Below are 27,093 nucleotides of genomic sequence, written 5' to 3' on the forward strand. Positions count from 1 at the left end.
GCAGCCTGACAGACTTGTTGAGCCGTAGCCTGGTGCCTGAAAGCCCAAGAGGCACCAACAGCTCTGGTCGAATGTGCCTTGATCCCCGGCGGGGGAGGCACCTGAGAACTCTGGTAGGCGTCCGAAATGGTCGATCTAATCCAACGGGCCAAGGTCGGCTTAGAAGCAGAGAGGCCCTTGCGCCGACCTGTGGTTAGCACAAAAAGAGTGCACCGCCTAAGAGCAGCGGTGCGAGACACATAGATCCGGAGCGCACGCACCAGATCCAGAGTATGCAGCGCTTTTTCAAAGCGATGAATAGGAGCCGGACAAATGGAAGGTAGGGTAATGTCCTGGTTAAGGTGGAAAGGAGAGACCACCTTAGGAAGAAAGTCCGGAGTCAGACGGAGAACCACCTTGTCTTGATGAAAAACTAAAAAAGGTGACTCCGAAGAGAGCGCGGCCAAATCAGAAACTCTCCTGAGGGAAGTTATGGCCACCAGAAACACCACTTTCTGTGAAAGACGATGCAAAGAGACCTCCCTGAGAGGCTCAAAGGGGGGTTTCTGCAAAACCGTGAGAACTAAATTAAGGTCCCAGGGATCCAAGGGCCGCCGGTAAGGCGGAATGATGTGAGACGCGCCTTGCATAAAGGTGCGGACCTGAGCCAGCCGAGCGAGACGCCGCTGGAACAGAACTGACAGAGCTGAGACTTGTCCCTTGAGAGAGTTGAGGGACAGTCCTAGCTGCAGACCGGACTGTAGAAAAGACAGAAGGGTCGGCAAGGAGAATGGCCAAGGAGGATGGTCAGTAGAGCGACACCAGGACAAGAAAATTTTCCAACTCCTGTGATAGAGCTTAGCGGAGGAAGACTTACGGGCCCGAGTCACAGTGGAGATGACTTCAGGAGGGATACCAGAAGTCGTCAAAATCCAGGACTCAAGAGCCACGCCGTCAATTTGAGAGCCGCAGAATTCAGGCGGAAAAACGGACCTTGTGAGAGTAGGTCTGGACGGTCCGGGAGATGCCACGGCATCTCTACGGACAGATGGAGCAGGTCTGGATACCAAGCTCGCCTGGGCCAGTCCGGTGCAATGAGGATGACTCGACAGCCCTCCGTTCTGATCTTGCGCAGAACCCTGGGCAAGAGAGCTAGAGGGGGAAACACGTAGGACAGACGAAACTGGGACCAGTCTTGAACCAGTGCATCCGCGGCGAATGCCTGAGGGTCGTGGGAGCGAGCCACGTAAACGGGAACCTTGTTGTTGTGACGGGATGCCATTAGGTCCACGTCCGGAGTGCCCCATTTGCGGCAGATTGACTGAAACACTGCCGGGTGCAGGGACCACTCGCCACCGTCCACGGTTTGACGGCTGAGATAATCTGCCTCCCAGTTTTCCACGCCTGGGATGTGGACTGCGGATATGGTGGACTTGGAGTCCTCCGCCCATTGAAGGATGCGTTGTACTTCCAACATCGCCAGGCGGCTGCGTGTCCCGCCTTGGTGATTGATGTAGGCAACCGCTGTCGTGTTGTCTGACTGGACTCGAATGTGCCTGCCCGCCAACAGGTGGTGAAAAGCTAGGAGAGCTAGAAGCACGGCTCTGGTTTCCAGCACATTGATTGAAAGGGCTGACTCGGACGGAGTCCAAGTGCCCTGCGCTCTGTGGTGGAGATATACCGCTCCCCAGCCGGATAGACTGGCATCCGTGGTGAGAATCACCCAGGACGGGGCCAGGAAGGAGCGCCCCTGGGACAGGGAGAGGGGCCGAAGCCACCACTGAAGAGAGCTCCTGCTTTGTGGCGAGAGAGCCACTAACCTGTGTAAGGAGGAAGGCCGCTTGTCCCAACAGCGGAGAATGTCCAGCTGCAGGGGGCGCAGATGGAACTGGGCAAAGGGAACAGCCTCCATGGACGCCACCATTTGACCCAGAACCTGCATCAGACGCCTGAGGGTATAACGGCGGGGCCTCAGCAGAGAGCGCACCGCTAGCTGGAGGGACTGCTGTTTGACTAAGGGCAACTTCACAAGTGCCGTCAAGGTCTCGAACTGCATCCCTAGGTACGTGAGACTCTGGGTCGGAGTCAGAGTGGATTTGGGCAGGTTGACCAGCCATCCGAATTGAGCTAGAGTGGAGAGAGTGAGCGAGACACTCCGCTGACAGTCTGCGCTGGATGAAGCCTTGACTAGAAGGTCGTCCAGGTAAGGAATCACTGCCAACCCCTGGAGGTGCAGAACTGCAATCACTGCTGCCATGACCTTGGTGAATACCCGAGGGGCCGTGGCCAACCCGAAGGGGAGAGCCACGAATTGGAAGTGATCTACTCCTACTGCAAAACGTAGCCAACGCTGGTGTGACACTGCAATTGGCACATGCAGATAGGCATCTCTGATGTCGATGGATGCCAGGAAATCCCCTTGGGACATAGAGGCAATGACTGATCGCAGAGACTCCATGCGAAAACGCCGCACCTGAACATACTTGTTGAGAAGCTTCAGATCCAGGATGGGCCGGAAGGTACCGTCCTTTTCGGGAACTAGGAAGAGATTTGAGTAGAAACCTCTGAACCGTTCCCGAGCGGGAACTGGTACAATTACTCCATTGGCCTGTAAGGCTGCCACGGCCTGCGAGAAGGCGGCGGCCTTGGAGCAGGGGGGAGTTGAGAGAAAAAAATCTGTTTGGCGGACTGGAAGAGAATTCTATCCTGTAGCCGTGGGAGATGATATCTCTCACCCACTGATCGGAGACGTGTTGAAACCAAGCGTCGCCAAAGTGGGAGAGCCTGCCACCGACTAAGGACGTTGCTGGAGCGGGCAGATAGTCACGAGGAGGCTGCCTTAGTGGCAGCAGCTCCTGCGGTCTTCTGTGGACGCGCTTTTGTGCGCCAGTTGGATTTCTGGTCCTTGGCTGAGTTAGCGGACGAGGCCGAGGGCTTAGAGGACGACCAGTTGGAGGAACGAAAGGAACGAAACCTCGACTGATTCCTACCCTGGACAGGTTTCCTGGCTTTAGTTTGAGGCATGGAAGTACTCTTCCCGCCAGTAGCTTCCTTAATAATTTCATCCAGCTGTTCTCCGAACAGCCGGGACCCAGCAAAAGGGAGCCCAGCAAGGTACTTCTTTGAAGAAGCATCTGCCTTCCACTCTCGAAGCCACAAGATTCTGCGGATAGCGAGGGAATTAGCCGAAGCCACCGCAGTGCGGTGAGAAGCCTCCAGCATGGCAGACAAGGCATAGGATGAAAAGGCCGAAGCTTGGGAAGTTAAGGCATCCATTTCGGGCATAGATTCCCTGGTGAGGGAATGCATCTCCTCTAGAGAAGCAGAGATGGCCTTGAGAGCACACACTGCTGCAAAAGTCGGAGAAAACGCGGCCCCTACCGCTTCATACACGGATTTGGCCAGAAGGTCAATCTGGCGGTCAGTGGAATCCTTAAGGGAAGTGCCATCAGCCACCGACACAACGGTCCGGGCTGCGAGCCTCGACACCGGAGGATCTACCTTTGGGGACTGAGCCCACTCCTTGACCACTTCAGGTGGAAAGGGAAAACGGTCATCAGAACCACGCTTTGGGAAGCGCTTGTCAGGACAGGCCCTGGGCTTGGTTACAGCGGCCTGAAAACTAGAGTGGTTAAAGAACACACTCTTTGCTCTCTTAGGCAAGGTAAACTGGTGCTTTTCTGCCAGAGAGGGTTGCTCCTCTGATACTGGCGGATTGAGATCCAGTACAGAATTAATAGAGGCAATCAAGTCACTAAGATCTGAGTCACTCTCGGACAGATCAATGGGGCACATGGAGTTAGCCTCCGAGCCCCCTGTAAAGGCATCCTCCTCATCCAGCGAGTCAGCTCTGGAATCAGAGCCACGGGAGGAGGAGGGAGAGGGAACCCTGCGTCTCTTCTTAGGAGGATGGAGTCTGGGCCCTGATGATGAATCCTCTGTGAGCTCTGGTCCTGAGGGACCCCTAGCAGCAGAGGCACCCTGAGAAGGGGGCTGATGCATATTCATCAACGTCCTGGACAGAAGTCCCATGGACTCAGCAAAAGACTGGGAGATAGACCTAGAAAAGGAGTCTACCCAAGCCGGGGGCTCAGCCACAGGAGCAGGAGCAGCCTGAGAGACCACTGGGGGTGAGACTCCAGGCTGTGGCACCGCCAAGTTAGAGCAGGCATCACAATGTGGGAAGGTGCTCGGTTCAGGCAGCAGGAGCTTACATGCAGCGCATACAGCATAAAGCTTTGGGGCCTTGCTCCTCGTGTGAGACATGCTGCTGGAGTGGGGGCTCTGCCAGAGAATGAACCCCAGAGAGTATATACAGAGGTCCACAACCGGAGACCGGTTGTGGCTTACCAGACCGCTGGAGCGGTGTTGTGTGCCCTCCAGATCCCGAAGCCCGGACCCCCAAGCACAGCACCTCAGCAGAGATGCTGCAGACCAGCGCTGCAATGACTGATCGCAGAGAGAACGCTGAGAAAATGGCCGCCGGAGCGAAGAGAGGGGGCGGGACTTGCTTGAGGAGCGGGATCTGGAGGGCCATAGAGACCTACAGGGGAGGGGACACGCACAGCAGTGGGGAGTGTCCCTCCCCTGTACAGAACGGCCGCCGGGAGGAGCAGAGCCTGTCCCTCTGCATGAGTGACATGCGAGGGCAGTGAAACAGAAACTAGGCCTCCGGCGAAGCCAGGGCCTAAATTTGAGCGGCGCGGCTGACGCACAGGCACCATCGGCGCGGTTCTCAGGCGACAGCTAGAGAACCCGCCGGAAATGTCAGTAAACACAATAAGCACACTCTCCCCCAACAATAAAGTACAGGGACCCCGAAATCTAAACGTCTCAGGTACTTAGCTGCTGAGACGCAGGGCCAAGTCCCTGGGGATGAGTGCTCCGGTCCAGCAGGGTCCTGAAGGGCTGCGGATGGAGACCGGTCTCCTGCCAAGCATGGAGACTGTGCTGGCTCCCACTTCAAGCCAGAGCCCAGGAGGGATGGTGAAGGAGCACGGCATGTAAAGGCTCCAGCCTAGGAATCAACCTTACAACACCGCCGACACAGTGGGGTGAGAAGGGACATGCCGGGGGTCCAGACGTGGACCCCACTCTTCAATCTCGTTCCAAAAGGAAAAACTCATATGAGAATGCATGTGTGGAAGTATGCCTCCTGAACACAAAGCGATAAACTGGCTGGGTCTGCTCACCAGGGGGTGTATAAGCTCAGGGGGAGGAGCTACACTTTTAAGTGTAGTACTTTGTGTGTCCTCCGGAGATAGAAGCTAAACACCCATGATCTGGGTCTCCCAAAGGAACGATAAAGAAAATGTAATAATGTTTTGTTCACCGCCCAATAGTATAACATTTTGTGACACCCCTGTAGTGTCAACATATTCACCGCACCATTGGATGAATTCATTGATGGGTGCAGTTGGTAAATGGGGTCACTTATGGGGGGTTTTACGGTTATGGCACCTCAGGGACTCTGACAATGTGAAATGGCACCCGCAAACTATTTTGACTATATCTAAACTCAAATATGGCGCTCCTTTACTTCTTCACTTTGCACTGTGCCTCAAAAATAGTTTTCAACCACATACAGTTAGGTCCAGAAATATTTGGACAGTGACACAATTTTCGCGAGTTGGGCTCTGCATGCCACCACATTGGATTTGAAATTAAACCTCTACAACAGAATTCAAGTGCAGATTGTAACGTTTAATTTGAAGGTTTGAACAAAAATATCTGATAGAAATTGTAGGAATTGTACACATTTCTTTACAAACACTCCACATTTTAGGAGGTCAAAAGTAATTGGACAAATAAACCAAACCCAGACAAAATATTTTTATTTTCAATATTTTGTTGCGAATCCTTTAGAGGCAATCACTGCCTTAAGTCTGGAACCCATGGACATCACCAAACGCTGGGTTTCCTCCTTCTTAATGCTTTGCCAGGCCTTTACAGCCGCAGCCTTCAGGTCTTGCTTGTTTGTGGGTCTTTCCGTCTTAAGTCTGGATTTGAGCAAGTGAAATGCATGCTCAATTGGGTTAAGATCTAGTGATTGACTTGGCCATTGCAGAATGTTCCACTTTTTTGCACTCATGACCTCCTGGGTAGCTTTGGCTGTATGCTTGGGGTCATTGTCCATCTGTACTATGAAGCGCCGTCCGATCAACTTTGCGGCATTTGGCTGAATCTGGGCTGAAAGTATATCCCGGTACACTTCAGAATTCATCCGGCTACTCTTGTCTGCTGTTATATCATCAATAAACACAAGTGACCCAGTGCCATTGAAAGCCATGCATGCCCATGCCATCACGTTGCCTACACCATGTTTTACAGAGGATGTGGTGTGCCTTGGATCATGTGCCGTTCCCTTTCTTCTCCAAACTTTTTTCTTCCCATCATTCTGGTACAGGTTGATCTTTGTCTCATCTGTCCATAGAATACTTTTCCAGAACTGAGCTGGCTTCATGAGGTGTTTTTCAGCAAATTTAACTCTGGCCTGTCTATTTTTGGAATTGATGAATGGTTTGCATCTAGATGTGAACCCTTTGTATTTACTTTCATGGAGTCTTCTCTTTACTGTTGACTTAGAGACAGATACACCTACTTCATTGAGAGTGTTCTGGACTTCAGTTGATGTTGTGAACGGGTTCTTCTTCACCAAAGAAAGTATGCGGCGATCATCCACCACTGTTATCATCCGTGGACGCCCAGGCCTTTTTGAGTTCCCAAGCTCACCAGTCAATTTCTTTTTCCTCAGAATGTACCCGACTGTTGATTTTGCTACTCCAAGCATGTCTGCTATCTCTCTGATGGATTTTTTCTTTTTTTCAGCCTCAGGATGTTCTGCTTCACCTCAATTGAGAGTTCCTTAGATCACATGTTGTCTGGTCACAGCAACAGCTTCCAAATGCAAAACCACACACCTGTAATCAACCCCAGACCTTTTAACTACTTCATTGATTACAGGTTAACGAGGGAGACGCCTTCAGAGTTAATTGCAGCCCTTAGAGTCCCTTGTCCAATTACTTTTGGTCCCCTGAAAAAGAGGAGGCTATGCATTACAGAGCTATGATTCCTAAACCCTTTCTCCGATTTGGATGTGAAAACTCTCATATTGCAGCTGGGAGTGTGCACTTTCAGCCCATATTATATATATAATTGTATTTCTGAACATGTTTTTGTAAACAGCTAAAATAACAAAACTTGTGTCACTGTCCAAATATTTCTGGACCTAACTGTATGAGGTATTGGCAAACTCAGAAGAAATTGCACAACACATTTTATGATCCATTATCTCCTGTTACCCTAGGGAAAATGAAGAATTTGGGGTTAAAGCAACATTTTTGTGCTTAAAATGTTTTTGGTTTTTTTTTCATTTTCATGGCTCAATATTATAAAATGATGTAAAGCATCTAGGGGTTCAAGTTGCTCACTAAATATCTAAGTAAAATCCTTGAGGGGTCTAGTTTCCAAAATGGGGTCACTTGTGGGGAAGTTTCACTGTTAAGGCACATCAGGGGCTCTCCAAATGTGACATGGCATCCGCCAATGATTCCAGACAATTTTGCATTCAAAAAGTCAAATGGCACTCCTTCCCTTCCGAGTCCTGCCGTGAACAGTAAATTTCCACCATATATGGGGTATTTGTGTACTCAGGATAAATTGCACAACAAATTCCATGGTGTATTTTCTCTTGTTACTCTTGAAAAAATGCTAAATTTGGGGCTAAAGTAACATTTTTATTAGAAAAAGTAAAATTTTCATTTTTTTTCCTTCCCTATTGCTTTTGCTTAAGTTTCTCTGACGCATCTAAAGGGCTAATAAACTTTTTGAATGTGCTTTTAAGCAGTTTGAAAGGTGCAGGTGCATTTTTTAGAATGGTGTCACTTTTGGGCATTTTCTGTCCCCTAGGCTTCTTAAAGTAACTTCAAATGTGATGTGTTCCCTAAAAAAAATGATTTTGTTGGAAAAATGAAAAATTGCTGATAAACTTTGAACCCTTCTAATTTCCTAACCAAACAAAATGATGTTTCAAAAATTGCGCTGATGTAAAGTGGACATGTGGGAAATGTTATTTATTAACCATTTTGTGTGACATAACTCTAGTTTAAAGGGCATAAAAATTCAAAGTTTGAAAACTGCGAAATTTTCAAACTTTTTGCTAAATTTCCAATATTTTCACAAATGAAAGCAAAAAATATTATCTTAAGTTCACCATTATCATGAAGTACAATATGTCACGAAAAATAATCTCAGAACCACTGGGATTCATTGACGCGTGGTTCTGAGGATGCCGACCATAGACAAAAAAAATGGTGATACCCCAGTGGATCCATGATGAAGATTTTTAATGGCAAATTCGGCGAGAGGAAGGAAAGAGGACCATAATACAAAACAACGTAAATACTGCTCAAAATTCTGATTTACACGTTTTGTCTGCCCATTAGACTGAGGGCGAAACGCCAAAGAATAAGATAACTTAATCCCTAACCGAGAGCAAACCCTCTCCAAAACTTGGCCTCTATCTGAGACAATACTAGAGGGAACTCTATGGAGTTTAAAGACTTTTTGATCAAAAACCTGGGCTAAAGTATTGGGAAAGTATAGTTAAGTAATGGAAGGTAATAAAATGTGTCATCTTAGAAAACCACGGTTCCGCTCATCCCTACTTTTAACCCCTTCACCCCGAAGCCTGTTTTCACCTTCCTGAGCAGGTCAAATTTTACAATTTTGACCAGTGTCACTTTATCATGTAATAACTCTGGAACTCAATGGATACCAGTGATTCTGAAATTTTTTCGTGACATATTGTACTCCATGTTAGTGGTCATTTTAGGACGATATTGTTTGTGTTTATTTGTGAAAATATCAGAAATTTAGAGAACATTTAGAATATTTCACAAGTTTCAAACTTTGAATGTTTATGCCCTTACACAAAATAGTTGATAAACAAGATTTCCCACATGTTCACTGTATATCAACTTTTGAAACATAAATTTGTTTGTGAGGAAATTAGAAAAATTAGAAAAAGTTATTCAGCAATTTCTCATTTTTCCAACAAAATTTAGAAACCCACTTTTTTCAGGGACCACATCCCATTTGAAGTGACTTTGAGAAAGCTATTTTACAGAAAATACCTAAAAGTGACAGCATTCTAAAAATTACACCCTTCAAAGCGCTCAAAACCACATTCAAGATGTTTATTAACCTGTCAGAGTTTCACAGGAACTAAAGAAATATGAAAAAAATATGAAAATTTAACTTTTTCCCACGAAAATGTTACTTTTAACCCCAAATTTATCAGTTTCACAAGGCTAAAAGTAGAAAATGCACCATACAATTTCTCCTGAGTGCACAGATACCTCATATGTGGTGGAAAACTACTGTTTGAGCGCAAGGCAGATCTCGCAAAGGAAGAAGCACCATTCAACTTTTAGAATACAAAATCTTCTGGAAACAATAGTGGACGAAATGTCACGTTTGCAGAGTCCCTGATGTATCTAAACACTCGAAACCACCCCAAAAGTGACCCCCATTTTGGAAACTATACCCATCAAGAAATGTATCTAGAGGTGTGGTGAGCACATTGAACCCCTGGGTGCTTCACAGAATTATATAAGGTTAAGCTCTAAACACTCGAAACCCCCCAAAAGTGACCCCAGTTTGGAAACTATACCCATCAAGAAATTTATCTAGATGTGTGGTGAGCACATTGAACCCCTGGGTGCTTCACAGAATTTTATAAGGTTGAGCCAAGAAGATAAAATATATTTTTCTCATAAAAAATGTTGTTTTAGCCTCAATTTTTGCATTCTGAGAAGGGTAACCAGAGAAATTAAATATCAAATTTTACAGTGCATTTTCCTCTGAGAATGCAGATGGGAAAGAGCACCATTTGACTTTTGAAACGCAAAATTATCATTAGCGGACACCATGTCGTGTTTGGAGAGCCCCAGATGTACATTAACAATGGAAACCCCTAACAAGTGAACCCTAAACCCCTAGACTATTATATGTGCATAACAGTCACGAACACTGGAGAACACGAGAATGCAGTATGAGTACACGGGTGACATCTCGTTGTTCTCGTGGTCTCTACTCCAAAGTACCTAACTTTGCAAACTATAACTTCATGGACAACAGAACTGAGAGTAGTCACTTCATTTCATTTTCTCCTGAGAATACCTGAAATATCACGTGTGCATGAGCGAGGGAACTCATCTTCTGAGCTGGGACAGATGAATTAGCCAAACTTGATTTTTTTTGCTTAATGAAAATAATATATTTAAAAAACAGCAACAAGATAATAAAAAGTAGTAATGGAATAAAAAAAGAAAAAGAACTTACAATATAGGACTCCCCATCTTCATCTTCTTCACGGGACATCAGGAACTAAAAAAAGATAACAAGGCAACTTATATCCTGGAGAATTACGCGTTGTCGTAAAAGTTAATTAACTGAACTCCTATATGCTTCATCTCTCTCAGTTTATCAGTTGAGAACAGCACAATACTGCTGTGTCTCTGTCACGTCCCCACCAGGGTCTGCTCCTGCGACTTCTGTTTTGATCACCAGGCGACGCTGTGTTCCCAGTGTGGACTGTGCTGGTGATAAAAGAGGAGTCGATGCCAGTGGCTCTGGTGGGTGCAGACTCTGCTCATCCACTTAGCTGGGATTCCCTGGGACCTGCAGTACCACTGGCTGACTGTAGGTGGCGTGTGTCTTTCAGCTGAAGTTACCACCATTCATCTACAGCCAATGGAAAGACACCACACCCTTCCATTTCCCCCTCCTGTCTGCTGGTCACTGCCAGAGATAGTTTTGTATTCCTAATTTCTGGTTCCCACTCTGTTTTGAATAGTGATCCCTGTGTTGACCTTTGCCTGTTCTCTGACTACTCTCCTGAATGCTGTTTTTGTACCTCGCTGCCAGATACGGATTTAACCTCTGCCTGGTTTCTTGTTTACGTCCTTGTCTGCTGATTTTGTCCCTGTTCTGCATTTCCTGGTTTGACCCTGCCTGACTACTACTCTGCTCTGGACTGCAGCCTTCCACAGGTAGCGATCTCCAGTGTCCTGCAGTAATTCCAAATCCCTTTATAGGGGTTAAAGGGTTTATGGGGTTCTCGGGGTTCTGCTTTGTGAGCAGCTTTCCTCCAGCTTTTTCCGTTCAGCCATTCTGAGTCTGTGGTTCCAGGCAGGCGTTACAGCCTCTTTCCAAGCCAAACCTGAGACTGTACAGCACTAGAAGCTGCATCACAGATAAGCCCAGCTCAGCAAGGATGAAAAAAGAGCAGCACATCACTGCTGTACCATGTTTGCACTCAGCACAGCACACTTAAGTAAAAAGTGAAGCCATAATATAGGCTTATAGGGACACAGACTTAAGAGGCCCCTGTGCAAAAACAATATATGGGCCTTTTGCAGCCCAATAGCTCATGATAATGCACAATTCTACTGGCTATGGAGGTAGAAGTTGGCCCTTGCACGACTGTAGAGGTTGCAGTAATGATATGTTCACCCTGCCTGCATCCATCACACAGTAGTGTGCAGTGCAGCAAGAATGGTAAGAGCTTAGCACAGTACTACTTTTCGTTTTCCTGAATGCAGTGGTGTATCGCACGGCTGAGTCAAAAGCCAGCATAGCACAGCTGAGGTTTGCTTGTAGCCTAGCTCAGCAAGCTTGAGAAGGATGCAGTATACCACTGCAAAACACAATGCTGATACTCTACAATAAAGCTGGGTCAAAGCTGAATCCAGCATAGCAAACATTGGAAGAGTGCCAAACACAAGTGCCAACACATTATAGCAGAGCTGAGCTGTGCTGGAAGCCAGATCACAGATTACCAGGTAAAACAGCGAATGTGCTGTTTCCTTACTGGGCTATCGAGCATGCAAGGCTACAGGATGGCTCTGACAAGTGATACAGCAGCTGTCTACAAGGGACTGATGAACTGCACATGCGCCTCATTTAATATTGGAATTACAGGAGGATGCTTCCAATGGCAGTTGAGGGTAAACATAACCATTGGGGGTGATATCTGTAAAAAAAAAGCCCTGATTTCAAAATTATTTGTATGAATACAATTGAATAAATATGGCAGTTCAATATGATGAGACCACATTGCATTACTCATTTTATAGTGGCGGTACATATCAGGAGTGTAAAGTGAACCTGCTTGTGGATCTGGGTGCATATTTCTATATTTCTAGTCCCTGCCTAACTGTCCCTGCATCTAGTAGCATACTGTAGAAAAAGAGATCTTTAGAAAAAGTATTTCTAAAGATCGTTTATTATATGCTAATGAGCGTAGGTACTAGTCACAAAAACGTTATATCCCTCAACTAGTCCGCCCTCTTAGCATGTTAGCACACCCATAGGGACATGCTAACATGCTATTCAATGCCCATTGTCCAGCATCAGAAGCGGTGATGCGCGTACCTGTGACTGTTGTCGCCTCCTCAAACTCCGGGTTTAGGGTCAGTGCACATGATCAGAATTTCCAGTACTTGCAGTCACGTGCACTATGAAACCAGTCAATGGCCCTGTCGGCGCATGCGTCCGAAACACGTTTTGCGGGGTGGGGGAGGGGCAGTTTGGATGGATGCCCCGACAGGACCTCTGAGCTTAAGTAAAAACGCAATGTGAAAGGGGCCTAATAATAAAACTGTATCTTCCTGCTTTACACACGGTCTTTTTTTGCATTTGGGTTCCTGATGCTGTTCCAATCTGTGTAGAGTTGCTTCTATTTCATTTTTAGCTGTGCCTATCCCCTCTCTCTTTGTAACGGATCAGGGCCTTGATTTAAAGTCCAACCACATCAGAATGCAAAGGCTTATATAACCCAGTACCTTAAAAGGTAATTAATCTAATATATAAAGCTGAGTGTATGTATGTATGTATGTATGTATGTATGTGTCGCGGGCGGAGGAGGGGACGCTGCGCTCTCCCACTGCTCGGGTCCGGCTGCCGCTGCTGCTGCGGCCTGCTGCTGCTCGGTGGCTCGAGCGATGGGCCGGATCCCGGGGACTCGAGCCGTGAGTGAAAAGGGGTTTGGTTTTTGGAATAGTTTATTGTCCGTGACGCCACCCACGGTTGTGGTGATTGTAGGGACACCACCGCTGCTCTGTATGGGAATCCCGGGAGCGGTGACAGGGAGCAGCAAAGTTGTTAGTTCTCCCCTCCATGGGTAGGGGGTGGTTGTCCCGGGGCCCAGTGATGAGTTGGGGGATGAGGGATGGCGGGGCCGGTGCAGGGCCTGGTGGGGTGCAGGGACGCGGGGGCAGCGCTGTGCCTCACGGCACTGTGGTACTCACTCAGCCTGAGACGGTGACACAGTTCTCGGTAAAACACACGGCTGGAAAGACGGTTCCCACAGACGGCTGCTGTTGCTTTTCCCCGGTAGTTGACGGTGACGGTCCCTTTTCCTGCACCTAAGTCTATGTTGGTAGCGATGGGTTCCCACCGGTAACCCGCTCCCCGGCTTGGATATGTGCCGGAGGAGCCCCTCTTTGCCCGCAGGCGCTGGCCCTGAGAAACTGGTGCCTTGGCGGTGGCAGTGTCTCTCTCTAACGGTCGGACTGTTTCCTTCAATCGGGACTTGGTTGTTGGGAGACCCAGAGGTCCCCTTCACTGACGGATTTGGCAAATTCACGGCGACTCCTAGCCTTGCCGGGATCCGAAAGGCCCCTGCCAATGGTGCTGGCTTCTCTTCGTATACCGCTCAGGTACCGCCGGGCCACCACCCGTCCACGGTCCTTTCGGCAACCTCCAAGCAGCCTCTCCTGCAGACGGTCACCGCCGTCTGCTGACCTTGCTGTTCTCAGTCCGGGGCACACACCCGGACCAACTTCAGGCTTTCTCAACTGTCACTTTCTCTGTCACTACTCTCACTGTCCTCCTTCTCCTTCCTCTCTTGCTCCTCTACCACTTCACTGTTTACTCCTTCACTTCCCTAGCTGGACTGCTGGTTTTCCCGCCTCCAGGGCTGTGAACTCCTTGGTGGGCGTAGCCAACCGCCTGGCCCACCCCCTGGTGTGGACATCAGCCCCTGGAGGAAGGCAACAAGGATTTTTGTGTAGCTTTGGTGTACCTATCCGGGGTGTAGGTTGTGATGGTGTTATGACCTGTGACCCCTGGCTTGCCCAGGGCGTCACATTCCCCCTTAGCAAAATGCAGACCGTCCGCGGGCTGCCCGTCCAACACCGGTTTTATTTTTCTGGAAAGATAAAAAACGATAACATATACAAATAGAATAACATCATCCCACAGCGGGAGGCATTTTTCTTAAACGTTAAGGAACATTAACACGGTTGCTGCTGCCGCTCTCTCCCACCCAAGTAACCTGGCCCTGATGCTGCCTCTAAGAAACAGGCAGCACCCATTGACCCCAGTCCTGAACCAGTTACCCGAGCGGGATCTGTCCTTCCCCTCCAGAGGGTAGCCACCGGTTCCTGTGGTGGCTGGGCCCCAGCCTGCTCTACTGCGGGCCCTCCCTCCAACCTGCCTCTCCGGAGGCGGTAACGGTGCTGCAACAAACATATTTACAAGCCACTAACGTTTGTGGTTGCCCTGCAAGTTCACGGGCTTGTTCATAGAGAGTTCCCTATGCAACTTTTTGAAGGGTCCCTACGGGGACAACAATGCCGGCAACGGCCGGTTCCAATCACGGTTGACAATCAGCTGAGGCTTCGGTTGATTACTTTCATTTTATCTCAAAACTTTTCAAAACTTTCAAACGCACACAGACTTCCTCCCCCCTGTTAAAGGACGGTTTCCCTGTACCTAAGTGGGGGTCTACCTAGGTTAGGACGGGTGGACCTCCGGGGTCCAGTGTAAGTAGGGCTAGGCAGTGGGGCAGAGGGAACAATCAGTTCCTCCTCCCTGCTATCATGTGGGGCAGGCGGAGGCATAGGGGAGCTGGGTACAGGTTCATCCCTGGGCACTGGCACTGACTCACGGTTGACCGCCTCCATCACTTCTTCATCCACGGGTTGTGGGAACAGTATCACTGGAAGAATCACCGCGCCGTTCTGTGTAGGCCAGTCCGCTGGGAAGTCTCCCATCGCAGTGTGGATCACCTCTTTTGCCTTCTCTGCTGGTAGGGGAACCGGTACTTCAGCCGCCGCTCTTAAGGCTGGTGGGCACCTTTTCAGATGGTCCCGGGAAACCGTGGCGAAAGTGCCCCCTTGGTCACGACTGATTTGGTAGGCCTTCCCATCTTCCCATCCTGTGGACTGTATGACGTACGGGGTTTGTTCCCATTGATCATCCAGCTTGTGAGTTCTCCTCTTCCGCTTCAGTACGACATCTCCGAGCTGAAAAGGGCCAGCAGATGCCTTTTGATTGAAGCACTGCTCCTGCAGTTCCCGACTCCGACTCAAGTTCTTCTCAACATATTCTTGAATCTGCCGGTATTGTACCCTCCGCCAAGTTTCCCATTCAGCTGTCGAAGGGAGTGCTTCTGGGGCCTCCAGTCCCATTTCCAGGTCCACCGGCAGTCGGCCGGGGCGAGCCCTCATCAGATACGCTGGGGTGCACTTCGTTGAGCTGGACGGGATGTTGTTGTACATATCGACCAAGTCGGGTAGTTTCTCTGGCCACAGGTTCCGCTCTTCCAGCGGTAACGTCTTGAGGAGTCCCAGAACCAAGTGGTTCATTTTCTCACACATGCCGTTGGTCTGGGCATGGTAAGGGGTGGTCCAGATCTTCTTACAGCCGTACAACTGGCAGAACTCATGGAACACCTCTGCTTCAAAAGCCGGGCTTTGGTCAGTAAGCACTTTTTCTGGGTATCCATGTGGTCGGCAGAAATAAGCCTGGAACGCTCTAGCGGCAGTACGACCAGTTAGGTCCTTGACTGGGACAACCACCATGAACCTCGAATAGTGGTCTACTATGGTCAACGCGTAGGCGTACCCACTTCGGCTGGGGGTGAGCTTGACATGGTCCAGGGCGACCAGCTCCAGCGGCTGATGTGTAATGATCGGGTGTAGGGGCGCCTTCTGGCTGGCCTCGTCCTTCCTCCTCAGCGTGCAAGGACCGCACTCTCGGCACCAGGCCTCTACAGACTCCCGCATCCCACTCCAATAGAACCGCTCTCTCAACAGCATCTCCAGCTTCTTCCATCCGAAGTGTCCGGCACCATCATGGTATGCCTGCAAAACAGTGGGCACATCAGCTTGGGGAATAACCAACTGGCGGATTTTCTCATGAGTCTTCGGGTTGATCAGCTCACGGTACAGCTTCCCTTGATGTAGATACAGCCGGTTCCGTTCCTTCCATAAGCGTTGGGCTTCAGCTGGGGCGGCAGGGTCCATTCCCACAGCGCCTTGTTCCACCAGGGTCTTGACTAGGCGGACAGCGGGCACCTGGTTTTGAGCTTCCTGACACTCCTGACTGGGCAGTGGATCCAGGTTCACCCATTGTTGGTGGACATGTACCTTCTCAGTTGGTGGCTGGTGAAATGCAGGCAACTCGATCTCTTCGAGGTCGTCATCCTCGCACCCTTCTTCTGACAAGTGGGGCATCCGAGAGAGTGCATCAGCATTAATGTTGACACGACCAGCCCTGTATTTGATTGTTAAGTCATAGTTGGCTAGCCTGGCCACCCACCGCTGCTCCAACGCGCCCAACTTGGCCGTGTCCAGGTGAGTCAATGGATTGTTATCCGTGAAAGCGGTGAATTTTGCTGTGGCCAAGTAGTGGCGGAACCGCTCGGTGATTGCCCATACCAGTGCCAGGAGCTCGAGCTTGAAGGAGCTGTAGTTCTCAGGGTTCCTTTCAGTTGGCCGGAGCTTTCGGCTAGCATAAGCAATCACTTTCTCCTTCCCATCCTGGACCTGGGACAGGACTGCCCCCAATCCCACATTGCTGCCGTCTGTGTAGAGGATGAATGGGCAGCCGTAGTCAGGGTACGATAGGACTTCTCCGGTCAAGGCCGCTTTCAGCTGTCGGAAGGATTCCTCATGCCTTTCTTCCCACACCAGTGGGGCTCCTATGGGTCTACCACCTTTGGTCTGCCCCACGAGGAGATCTTGCATGGGGGCAGCCATCTTCGTGTACCCCTTGATAAAGCGCCGGTAGTACCCCACCAGACCCAGAAACTGCCTTACTTCCCTCACTGTGGTTGGTCTTGGCCAGCCTTGGATGGCAGTGATCTTCTCAGGGTCGGGGGCGACACCTTCTGCACTCACTACATGCCCCAGGTACTGCACTCTGGGTTTCAGCAGGTGACACTTAGAGGGCTTCAACTTCATCCCGTATTTGGCAAGGGACGCGAACACCTCAGCCAGGTGCTCCAGATGGGCTTCATACGTCTGGGAGTACACAATCACATCATCCAAGTATAACAGGACGGTCTCGAAGTTTAGATGTCCCAGACAGCACTCCATCAGCCGTTGGAAGGTTCCAGGGGCGTTGCACAGCCCGAACGGCATACTATTGAATTCACAGAGCCCCATTGGGGTGGTGAAGGCGGTTTTCTCCCGGTCCTCCGGTGCCACTGCCACTTGCCAGTATCCACTGGTGAGGTCAAGGGTAGAGAAGTAATTTGCAGTTCTCAGTGCAGCCAAAGACTCTTCGATACGGGGCAGTGGATAAGCATCTTTATGCGTTATCTGGTTAATCTTTCGGTAGAATTGGAAAAAACCATATACTTCCCTTTTCGCAGCATGCTCTGTATCGCCTCTACGCGTTTCCCCTTTCCATGATATAAGGATCTTCAGGAGGCTGGAGGATTGCAGTTATCAGATGTGAATGTAGGAGTAATCCATGGCTGTGTGCCAACTAGAGGGTGAGCCGACGTGGAACGGGGGCGCCCAAAACAGTTACGGCATCATACCCTCCATTGGTAGGTAGGAGCAAGGTCCCATAGGGTGCTATAGGGACCCCATATATTTAGCTCCTCCCCTTCATCATCTATGCCCTTTGTGTGTTCACTATTAATGGGTGTCTAAATTTTAAAATATATCAATAAAAGTTTAATTTTAATTGAAATTGAGGTTTTTTGTTTTTCGTAATCTTCCGGTAGTCCACACACATCCGCATGGTGCCATCCTTCTTTTTGACCAGCACCAACGGGGCGGCCCAGGGACTACAGCTGTCCCGAATAACCCCTGCCTCTTTCATGTTCCTCAACATATCTTTGGCGCATTGGTAATGCGCAGGGGGAATAGGCCTGTACCCCTCTTTGATAGGGGGGTGCTCACCGGTGGGGATGTGGTGTTGGACCCCTTTAATCTGCCCAAAGTCTAATGGATGTTTGCTGAAAACTTGCTCATACTCCCGCACCACCCTGTACACCCCTTCTTTGTGATGTGTAGGGGTATCGTCAGTGCCCACGTGTAGCTGTTGGTGCCACTCATTTAACTCCCCTTGGGGCGGGTGAGTGCTGGTAATAGGTGGGGGGACTGGGGGAGCTGCCTCGTGGATAGTATGGGGATCCAGGGTGAGCAGCTTGGCAAGGGTGGCATACCGGGGAAGCCTGACTTCTTCCTCCCCACAGTTCAGCACCCTCACGGGCACTCTCCCCTTCTTTACATCTACCACCCCTCGGGCGGCCATTACGGTGGGCCAGTGTTCGGAGGGCATGGGCTCTATCATGGCAGGGTAGTCACGCCCCTGAGGCCCTACTGCCGCTCTACACCAAATCATCATCTCACTCCTAGGGGGTACAATCAACGGAGCAGCATCCATCACTCTCACTCCACCAATCTCTCCTCCTGTTGAGTTTACATGCTGGCGGTACATCAAGGCTCGGATCTCACACTGCACAGCTCTCTGTCAGCTCCCCGCCGCCGTGGCGGCCAGCTGCTGCAGGATGGCCAACACATCACCCATACAGTGCTCCATCACATTGGTTCCTAGCACTATCTTCGGGTTATGGTCACTGGGTTCATTCATGATCACGATCATACCCTGGTGTTGCAGTTCAGCTCGCCCCACGGTCATAGCCACTTGTTTATACCCCACTTGGGTCAATTGGAGTCCATCAGCAGCAATCAGTGTTGTACTAGTATCTGGGGGTGCCAGCTCGTCTGTCCCCCAATACCGCTGGTATAATGTGTATGGTATGGTGGTTACCTGTGATCCAGTGTCCAAGAGAGCCATCACCGGGATGCCGTCCACAGCCACGGGGATGATGGGCCGGGCCCCGATATACCGGTCCCGCCAGTCTGGGGGGCCACGGGGTTCTACTCCTGAGGATTGTCCCGTGGCCCCAGGGGTTGCTCGTTTAACGGGCACTGTCGGAAGTAATGGCCAGGCTTGTTGCACTTGTAGCAGGTTGGAGGCCTGTTCCGTGAGTTGTTAGCACTTCTCCACTGCATCCAGGGAACATCCTCAGGGCTGTCGGCGAGCTGTATCCTGGTTGGAGGCGGGGATCTGGTCAAAGGTTGGAGTGCAGCGAGAATCTTGGCGAGGTCTCCGTCCATACGGTGGACCTGGGCTGCCAGTTCTTCCATTGTGCTACTGGGAGCTGTAGGCATTGGAGAGTCTGGTGGGGCAGGGGCCACCACGACGGGGGCCGTCTCAACCGGCCACGGGGCTGGCTCCGAGATTTCTGAAGCTGGGGGTTGCAGTGCTTTAATGGCCCGTTCCTTTAACACGGCAAAGTCCACATCAGGGTGTTCCAGGGCCCACAGTCGGAGCTGTTTGCGATCCTCAGAGGACCTCATCCCCTGCACAAATTGCTCTACTAACATCTTGTTGCTGTCCGCCTCATTGATAGTGTCTACCCGCTTTAGGGTGTGAAGGGCGGTTTGCAGACGTAAAGCGTAGTCCCGAATGCTATCCACAGACCGTTGCCGGCACTGGTAAAACTGCATCCTCAGCTCAGCTTCGGTACGGGTCTCAAAGGCAGTCTGTAGCTTCTCAAAGATGGTGGCTACAGAGAGCCGGTCCCCCTCGGCCCAGGTCTCCGCTTCCTGCTCAGCCTCGCCGGTTAGCTGGCCCAGCACTACCGCTGCACGTTGCTTATCAGTCAGGGGGTACAATTCCAAAAGCGGATTAAGCTTTTTCCGGAAGACCTGTAAAGCATCAGGTTTCCCGTCATACTGCGGTAGCCAGGTAGCTCCGGGCGCATAGGGCAAGGAGAACGGCATCACCTGAGCGAGAGCGGGGGCCGCGGCACCTCCCGCCAGCACGGCCGGGACCTGGGCAGGCCCATTCCCATCCACGGGTGCCACTGCGGCTGCGACCACCGCTCCTCCAGCGGCTCCGTCGGGCGCAGACATCTTGTTTCCGTCCCCCTTAGCCTCTTTAAGGCCCCTCCTCTATCGGGGCGGGGTTTTGGCCTTCGCGCCTCTGCTACTCGAGAAGACGCTCGAGCGGGAACTCTTCGCGCCAAAGATGGCGGCTTCTGGAATTTTCCGGCCGGACACCTCCGGCGGTCACAAGGCGCACCTCTACCCAACGGCAGAGCGGTAAGATCCTGTTCGTGATGCCAAGTTGTCGCGGGCGGAGGAGGGGACGCTGCGCTCTCCCACTGCTCGGGTCCGGCTGCCGGGCAGCGATGGGCCGGATCCCGGGGACTCGAGCGGCGCTCCTCGCCCGTGAGTGAAAAGGGGTTTGGTTTTTGGAATAGTTTATTGTCCATGACGCCACCCACGGTTGTGGTGATTGTAGGGACACCACCGCTGCTCTGTATGGGAATCCCGGGAGCGGTGACAGGGAGCAGCAAAGTTGTTAGTTCTCCCCTCCATGGGTAGGGGGTGGTTGTCCCGGGGCCCAGTGATGAGTTGGGGGATGAGGGATGGCGGGGCCGGTGCAGGGCCTGGTGGGGTGCAGGGACGCGGGGGCAGCGCTGTGCCTCACGGCACTGTGGTACTCACTCAGCCTGAGACGGTGACACAGTTCTCGGTAAAACACACGGCTGGAAAGACGGTTCCCACAGACGGCTGCTGTTGCTTTTCCCCGGTAGTTGACGGTGACGGTCCCTTTTCCTGCACCTAAGTCTATGTTGGTAGCGATGGGTTCCCACCGGTAACCCGCTCCCCGGCTTGGATATGTGCCGGAGGAGCCCCTCTTTGCCCGCAGGCGCTGGCCCTGAGAAACTGGTGCCTTGGCGGTGGCAGTGTCTCTCTCTAACGGTCGGACTGTTTCCTTCAATCGGGACTTGGTTGTTGGGAGACCCAGAGGTCCCCTTCACTGACGGATTTGGCAAATTCACGGCGACTCCTAGCCTTGCCGGGATCCGAAAGGCCCCTGCCAATGGTGCTGGCTTCTCTTCGTATACCGCTCAGGTACCGCCGGGCCACCACCCGTCCACGGTCCTTTCGGCAACCTCCAAGCAGCCTCTCCTGCAGACGGTCACCGCCGTCTGCTGACCTTGCTGTTCTCAGTCCGGGGCACACACCCGGACCAACTTCAGGCTTTCTCAACTGTCACTTTCTCTGTCACTACTCTCACTGTCCTCCTTCTCCTTCCTCTCTTGCTCCTCTACCACTTCACTGTTTACTCCTTCACTTCCCTAGCTGGACTGCTGGTTTTCCCGCCTCCAGGGCTGTGAACTCCTTGGTGGGCGTAGCCAACCGCCTGGCCCACCCCCTGGTGTGGACATCAGCCCCTGGAGGAAGGCAACAAGGATTTTTGTGTAGCTTTGGTGTACCTATCCGGGGTGTAGGTTGTGATGGTGTTATGACCTGTGACCCCTGGCTTGCCCAGGGCGTCACATTCCCCCTTAGCAAAATGCAGACCGTCCGCGGGCTGCCCGTCCAACACCGGTTTTATTTTTCTGGAAAGATAAAAAACGATAACATATACAAATAGAATAACATCATCCCACAGCGGGAGGCATTTTTCTTAAACGTTAAGGAACATTAACACGGTTGCTGCTGCCGCTCTCTCCCACCCAAGTAACCTGGCCCTGATGCTGCCTCTAAGAAACAGGCAGCACCCATTGACCCCAGTCCTGAACCAGTTACCCGAGCGGGATCTGTCCTTCCCCTCCAGAGGGTAGCCACCGGTTCCTGTGGTGGCTGGGCCCCAGCCTGCTCTACTGCGGGCCCTCCCTCCAACCTGCCTCTCCGGAGGCGGTAACGGTGCTGCAACAAACATATTTACAAGCCACTAACGTTTGTGGTTGCCCTGCAAGTTCACGGGCTTGTTCATAGAGAGTTCCCTATGCAACTTTTTGAAGGGTCCCTACGGGGACAACAATGCCGGCAACGGCCGGTTCCAATCACGGTTGACAATCAGCTGAGGCTTCGGTTGATTACTTTCATTTTATCTCAAAACTTTTCAAAACTTTCAAACGCACACAGACTTCCTCCCCCCTGTTAAAGGACGGTTTCCCTGTACCTAAGTGGGGGTCTACCTAGGTTAGGACGGGTGGACCTCCGGGGTCCAGTGTAAGTAGGGCTAGGCAGTGGGGCAGAGGGAACAATCAGTTCCTCCTCCCTGCTATCATGTGGGGCAGGCGGAGGCATAGGGGAGCTGGGTACAGGTTCATCCCTGGGCACTGGCACTGACTCACGGTTGACCGCCTCCATCACTTCTTCATCCACGGGTTGTGGGAACAGTATCACTGGAAGAATCACCGCGCCGTTCTGTGTAGGCCAGTCCGCTGGGAAGTCTCCCATCGCAGTGTGGATCACCTCTTTTGCCTTCTCTGCTGGTAGGGGAACCGGTACTTCAGCCGCCGCTCTTAAGGCTGGTGGGCACCTTTTCAGATGGTCCCGGGAAACCGTGGCGAAAGTGCCCCCTTGGTCACGACTGATTTGGTAGGCCTTCCCATCTTCCCATCCTGTGGACTGTATGACGTACGGGGTTTGTTCCCATTGATCATCCAGCTTGTGAGTTCTCCTCTTCCGCTTCAGTACGACATCTCCGAGCTGAAAAGGGCCAGCAGATGCCTTTTGATTGAAGCACTGCTCCTGCAGTTCCCGACTCCGACTCAAGTTCTTCTCAACATATTCTTGAATCTGCCGGTATTGTACCCTCCGCCAAGTTTCCCATTCAGCTGTCGAAGGGAGTGCTTCTGGGGCCTCCAGTCCCATTTCCAGGTCCACCGGCAGTCGGCCGGGGCGAGCCCTCATCAGATACGCTGGGGTGCACTTCGTTGAGCTGGACGGGATGTTGTTGTACATATCGACCAAGTCGGGTAGTTTCTCTGGCCACAGGTTCCGCTCTTCCAGCGGTAACGTCTTGAGGAGTCCCAGAACCAAGTGGTTCATTTTCTCACACATGCCGTTGGTCTGGGCATGGTAAGGGGTGGTCCAGATCTTCTTACAGCCGTACAACTGGCAGAACTCATGGAACACCTCTGCTTCAAAAGCCGGGCTTTGGTCAGTAAGCACTTTTTCTGGGTATCCATGTGGTCGGCAGAAATAAGCCTGGAACGCTCTAGCGGCAGTACGACCAGTTAGGTCCTTGACTGGGACAACCACCATGAACCTCGAATAGTGGTCTACTATGGTCAACGCGTAGGCGTACCCACTTCGGCTGGGGGTGAGCTTGACATGGTCCAGGGCGACCAGCTCCAGCGGCTGATGTGTAATGATCGGGTGTAGGGGCGCCTTCTGGCTGGCCTCGTCCTTCCTCCTCAGCGTGCAAGGACCGCACTCTCGGCACCAGGCCTCTACAGACTCCCGCATCCCACTCCAATAGAACCGCTCTCTCAACAGCATCTCCAGCTTCTTCCATCCGAAGTGTCCGGCACCATCATGGTATGCCTGCAAAACAGTGGGCACATCAGCTTGGGGAATAACCAACTGGCGGATTTTCTCATGAGTCTTCGGGTTGATCAGCTCACGGTACAGCTTCCCTTGATGTAGATACAGCCGGTTCCGTTCCTTCCATAAGCGTTGGGCTTCAGCTGGGGCGGCAGGGTCCATTCCCACAGCGCCTTGTTCCACCAGGGTCTTGACTAGGCGGACAGCGGGCACCTGGTTTTGAGCTTCCTGACACTCCTGACTGGGCAGTGGATCCAGGTTCACCCATTGTTGGTGGACATGTACCTTCTCAGTTGGTGGCTGGTGAAATGCAGGCAACTCGATCTCTTCGAGGTCGTCATCCTCGCACCCTTCTTCTGACAAGTGGGGCATCCGAGAGAGTGCATCAGCATTAATGTTGACACGACCAGCCCTGTATTTGATTGTTAAGTCATAGTTGGCTAGCCTGGCCACCCACCGCTGCTCCAACGCGCCCAACTTGGCCGTGTCCAGGTGAGTCAATGGATTGTTATCCGTGAAAGCGGTGAATTTTGCTGTGGCCAAGTAGTGGCGGAACCGCTCGGTGATTGCCCATACCAGTGCCAGGAGCTCGAGCTTGAAGGAGCTGTAGTTCTCAGGGTTCCTTTCAGTTGGCCGGAGCTTTCGGCTAGCATAAGCAATCACTTTCTCCTTCCCATCCTGGACCTGGGACAGGACTGCCCCCAATCCCACATTGCTGCCGTCTGTGTAGAGGATGAATGGGCAGCCGTAGTCAGGGTACGATAGGACTTCTCCGGTCAAGGCCGCTTTCAGCTGTCGGAAGGATTCCTCATGCCTTTCTTCCCACACCAGTGGGGCTCCTATGGGTCTACCACCTTTGGTCTGCCCCACGAGGAGATCTTGCATGGGGGCAGCCATCTTCGTGTACCCCTTGATAAAGCGCCGGTAGTACCCCACCAGACCCAGAAACTGCCTTACTTCCCTCACTGTGGTTGGTCTTGGCCAGCCTTGGATGGCAGTGATCTTCTCAGGGTCGGGGGCGACACCTTCTGCACTCACTACATGCCCCAGGTACTGCACTCTGGGTTTCAGCAGGTGACACTTAGAGGGCTTCAACTTCATCCCGTATTTGGCAAGGGACGCGAACACCTCAGCCAGGTGCTCCAGATGGGCTTCATACGTCTGGGAGTACACAATCACATCATCCAAGTATAACAGGACGGTCTCGAAGTTTAGATGTCCCAGACAGCACTCCATCAGCCGTTGGAAGGTTCCAGGGGCGTTGCACAGCCCGAACGGCATACTATTGAATTCACAGAGCCCCATTGGGGTGGTGAAGGCGGTTTTCTCCCGGTCCTCCGGTGCCACTGCCACTTGCCAGTATCCACTGGTGAGGTCAAGGGTAGAGAAGTAATTTGCAGTTCTCAGTGCAGCCAAAGACTCTTCGATACGGGGCAGTGGATAAGCATCTTTATGCGTTATCTGGTTAATCTTTCGGTAGAATTGGAAAAAACCATATACTTCCCTTTTCGCAGCATGCTCTGTATCGCCTCTACGCGTTTCCCCTTTCCATGATATAAGGATCTTCAGGAGGCTGGAGGATTGCAGTTATCAGATGTGAATGTAGGAGTAATCCATGGCTGTGTGCCAACTAGAGGGTGAGCCGACGTGGAACGGGGGCGCCCAAAACAGTTACGGCATCATACCCTCCATTGGTAGGTAGGAGCAAGGTCCCATAGGGTGCTATAGGGACCCCATATATTTAGCTCCTCCCCTTCATCATCTATGCCCTTTGTGTGTTCACTATTAATGGGTGTCTAAATTTTAAAATATATCAATAAAAGTTTAATTTTAATTGAAATTGAGGTTTTTTGTTTTTCGTAATCTTCCGGTAGTCCACACACATCCGCATGGTGCCATCCTTCTTTTTGACCAGCACCAACGGGGCGGCCCAGGGACTACAGCTGTCCCGAATAACCCCTGCCTCTTTCATGTTCCTCAACATATCTTTGGCGCATTGGTAATGCGCAGGGGGAATAGGCCTGTACCCCTCTTTGATAGGGGGGTGCTCACCGGTGGGGATGTGGTGTTGGACCCCTTTAATCTGCCCAAAGTCTAATGGATGTTTGCTGAAAACTTGCTCATACTCCCGCACCACCCTGTACACCCCTTCTTTGTGATGTGTAGGGGTATCGTCAGTGCCCACGTGTAGCTGTTGGTGCCACTCATTTAACTCCCCTTGGGGCGGGTGAGTGCTGGTAATAGGTGGGGGGACTGGGGGAGCTGCCTCGTGGATAGTATGGGGATCCAGGGTGAGCAGCTTGGCAAGGGTGGCATACCGGGGAAGCCTGACTTCTTCCTCCCCACAGTTCAGCACCCTCACGGGCACTCTCCCCTTCTTTACATCTACCACCCCTCGGGCGGCCATTACGGTGGGCCAGTGTTCGGAGGGCATGGGCTCTATCATGGCAGGGTAGTCACGCCCCTGAGGCCCTACTGCCGCTCTACACCAAATCATCATCTCACTCCTAGGGGGTACAATCAACGGAGCAGCATCCATCACTCTCACTCCACCAATCTCTCCTCCTGTTGAGTTTACATGCTGGCGGTACATCAAGGCTCGGATCTCACACTGCACAGCTCTCTGTCAGCTCCCCGCCGCCGTGGCGGCCAGCTGCTGCAGGATGGCCAACACATCACCCATACAGTGCTCCATCACATTGGTTCCTAGCACTATCTTCGGGTTATGGTCACTGGGTTCATTCATGATCACGATCATACCCTGGTGTTGCAGTTCAGCTCGCCCCACGGTCATAGCCACTTGTTTATACCCCACTTGGGTCAATTGGAGTCCATCAGCAGCAATCAGTGTTGTACTAGTATCTGGGGGTGCCAGCTCGTCTGTCCCCCAATACCGCTGGTATAATGTGTATGGTATGGTGGTTACCTGTGATCCAGTGTCCAAGAGAGCCATCACCGGGATGCCGTCCACAGCCACGGGGATGATGGGCCGGGCCCCGATATACCGGTCCCGCCAGTCTGGGGGGCCACGGGGTTCTACTCCTGAGGATTGTCCCGTGGCCCCAGGGGTTGCTCGTTTAACGGGCACTGTCGGAAGTAATGGCCAGGCTTGTTGCACTTGTAGCAGGTTGGAGGCCTGTTCCGTGAGTTGTTAGCACTTCTCCACTGCATCCAGGGAACATCCTCAGGGCTGTCGGCGAGCTGTATCCTGGTTGGAGGCGGGGATCTGGTCAAAGGTTGGAGTGCAGCGAGAATCTTGGCGAGGTCTCCGTCCATACGGTGGACCTGGGCTGCCAGTTCTTCCATTGTGCTACTGGGAGCTGTAGGCATTGGAGAGTCTGGTGGGGCAGGGGCCACCACGACGGGGGCCGTCTCAACCGGCCACGGGGCTGGCTCCGAGATTTCTGAAGCTGGGGGTTGCAGTGCTTTAATGGCCCGTTCCTTT

The 27,093-nt window shown here is 51.6% G+C and overlaps 1 protein-coding gene across 7 annotated transcripts in view; it reads right to left on the reverse strand.

Moving 5' to 3' along the window:
• Nucleotides 1-27,093, reverse strand: part of PARP4 (poly(ADP-ribose) polymerase family member 4) — a 354,633-nt gene that overhangs the window by 149,551 nt on the left and 177,989 nt on the right. For all 7 annotated transcript variants that reach the window (XM_075337413.1, XM_075337414.1, XM_075337416.1 and 4 more), the window contains one exon: nt 10,324-10,368. In XM_075337413.1, the coding sequence (XP_075193528.1) occupies nt 10,324-10,368 (45 nt within the window). The remainder of the gene's footprint in view (nt 1-10,323; nt 10,369-27,093) is intronic.

This window comes from Anomaloglossus baeobatrachus, chromosome 2, assembly GCF_048569485.1.
Source record: "Anomaloglossus baeobatrachus isolate aAnoBae1 chromosome 2, aAnoBae1.hap1, whole genome shotgun sequence".
NCBI lineage: Eukaryota > Metazoa > Chordata > Amphibia > Anura > Aromobatidae > Anomaloglossus > Anomaloglossus baeobatrachus.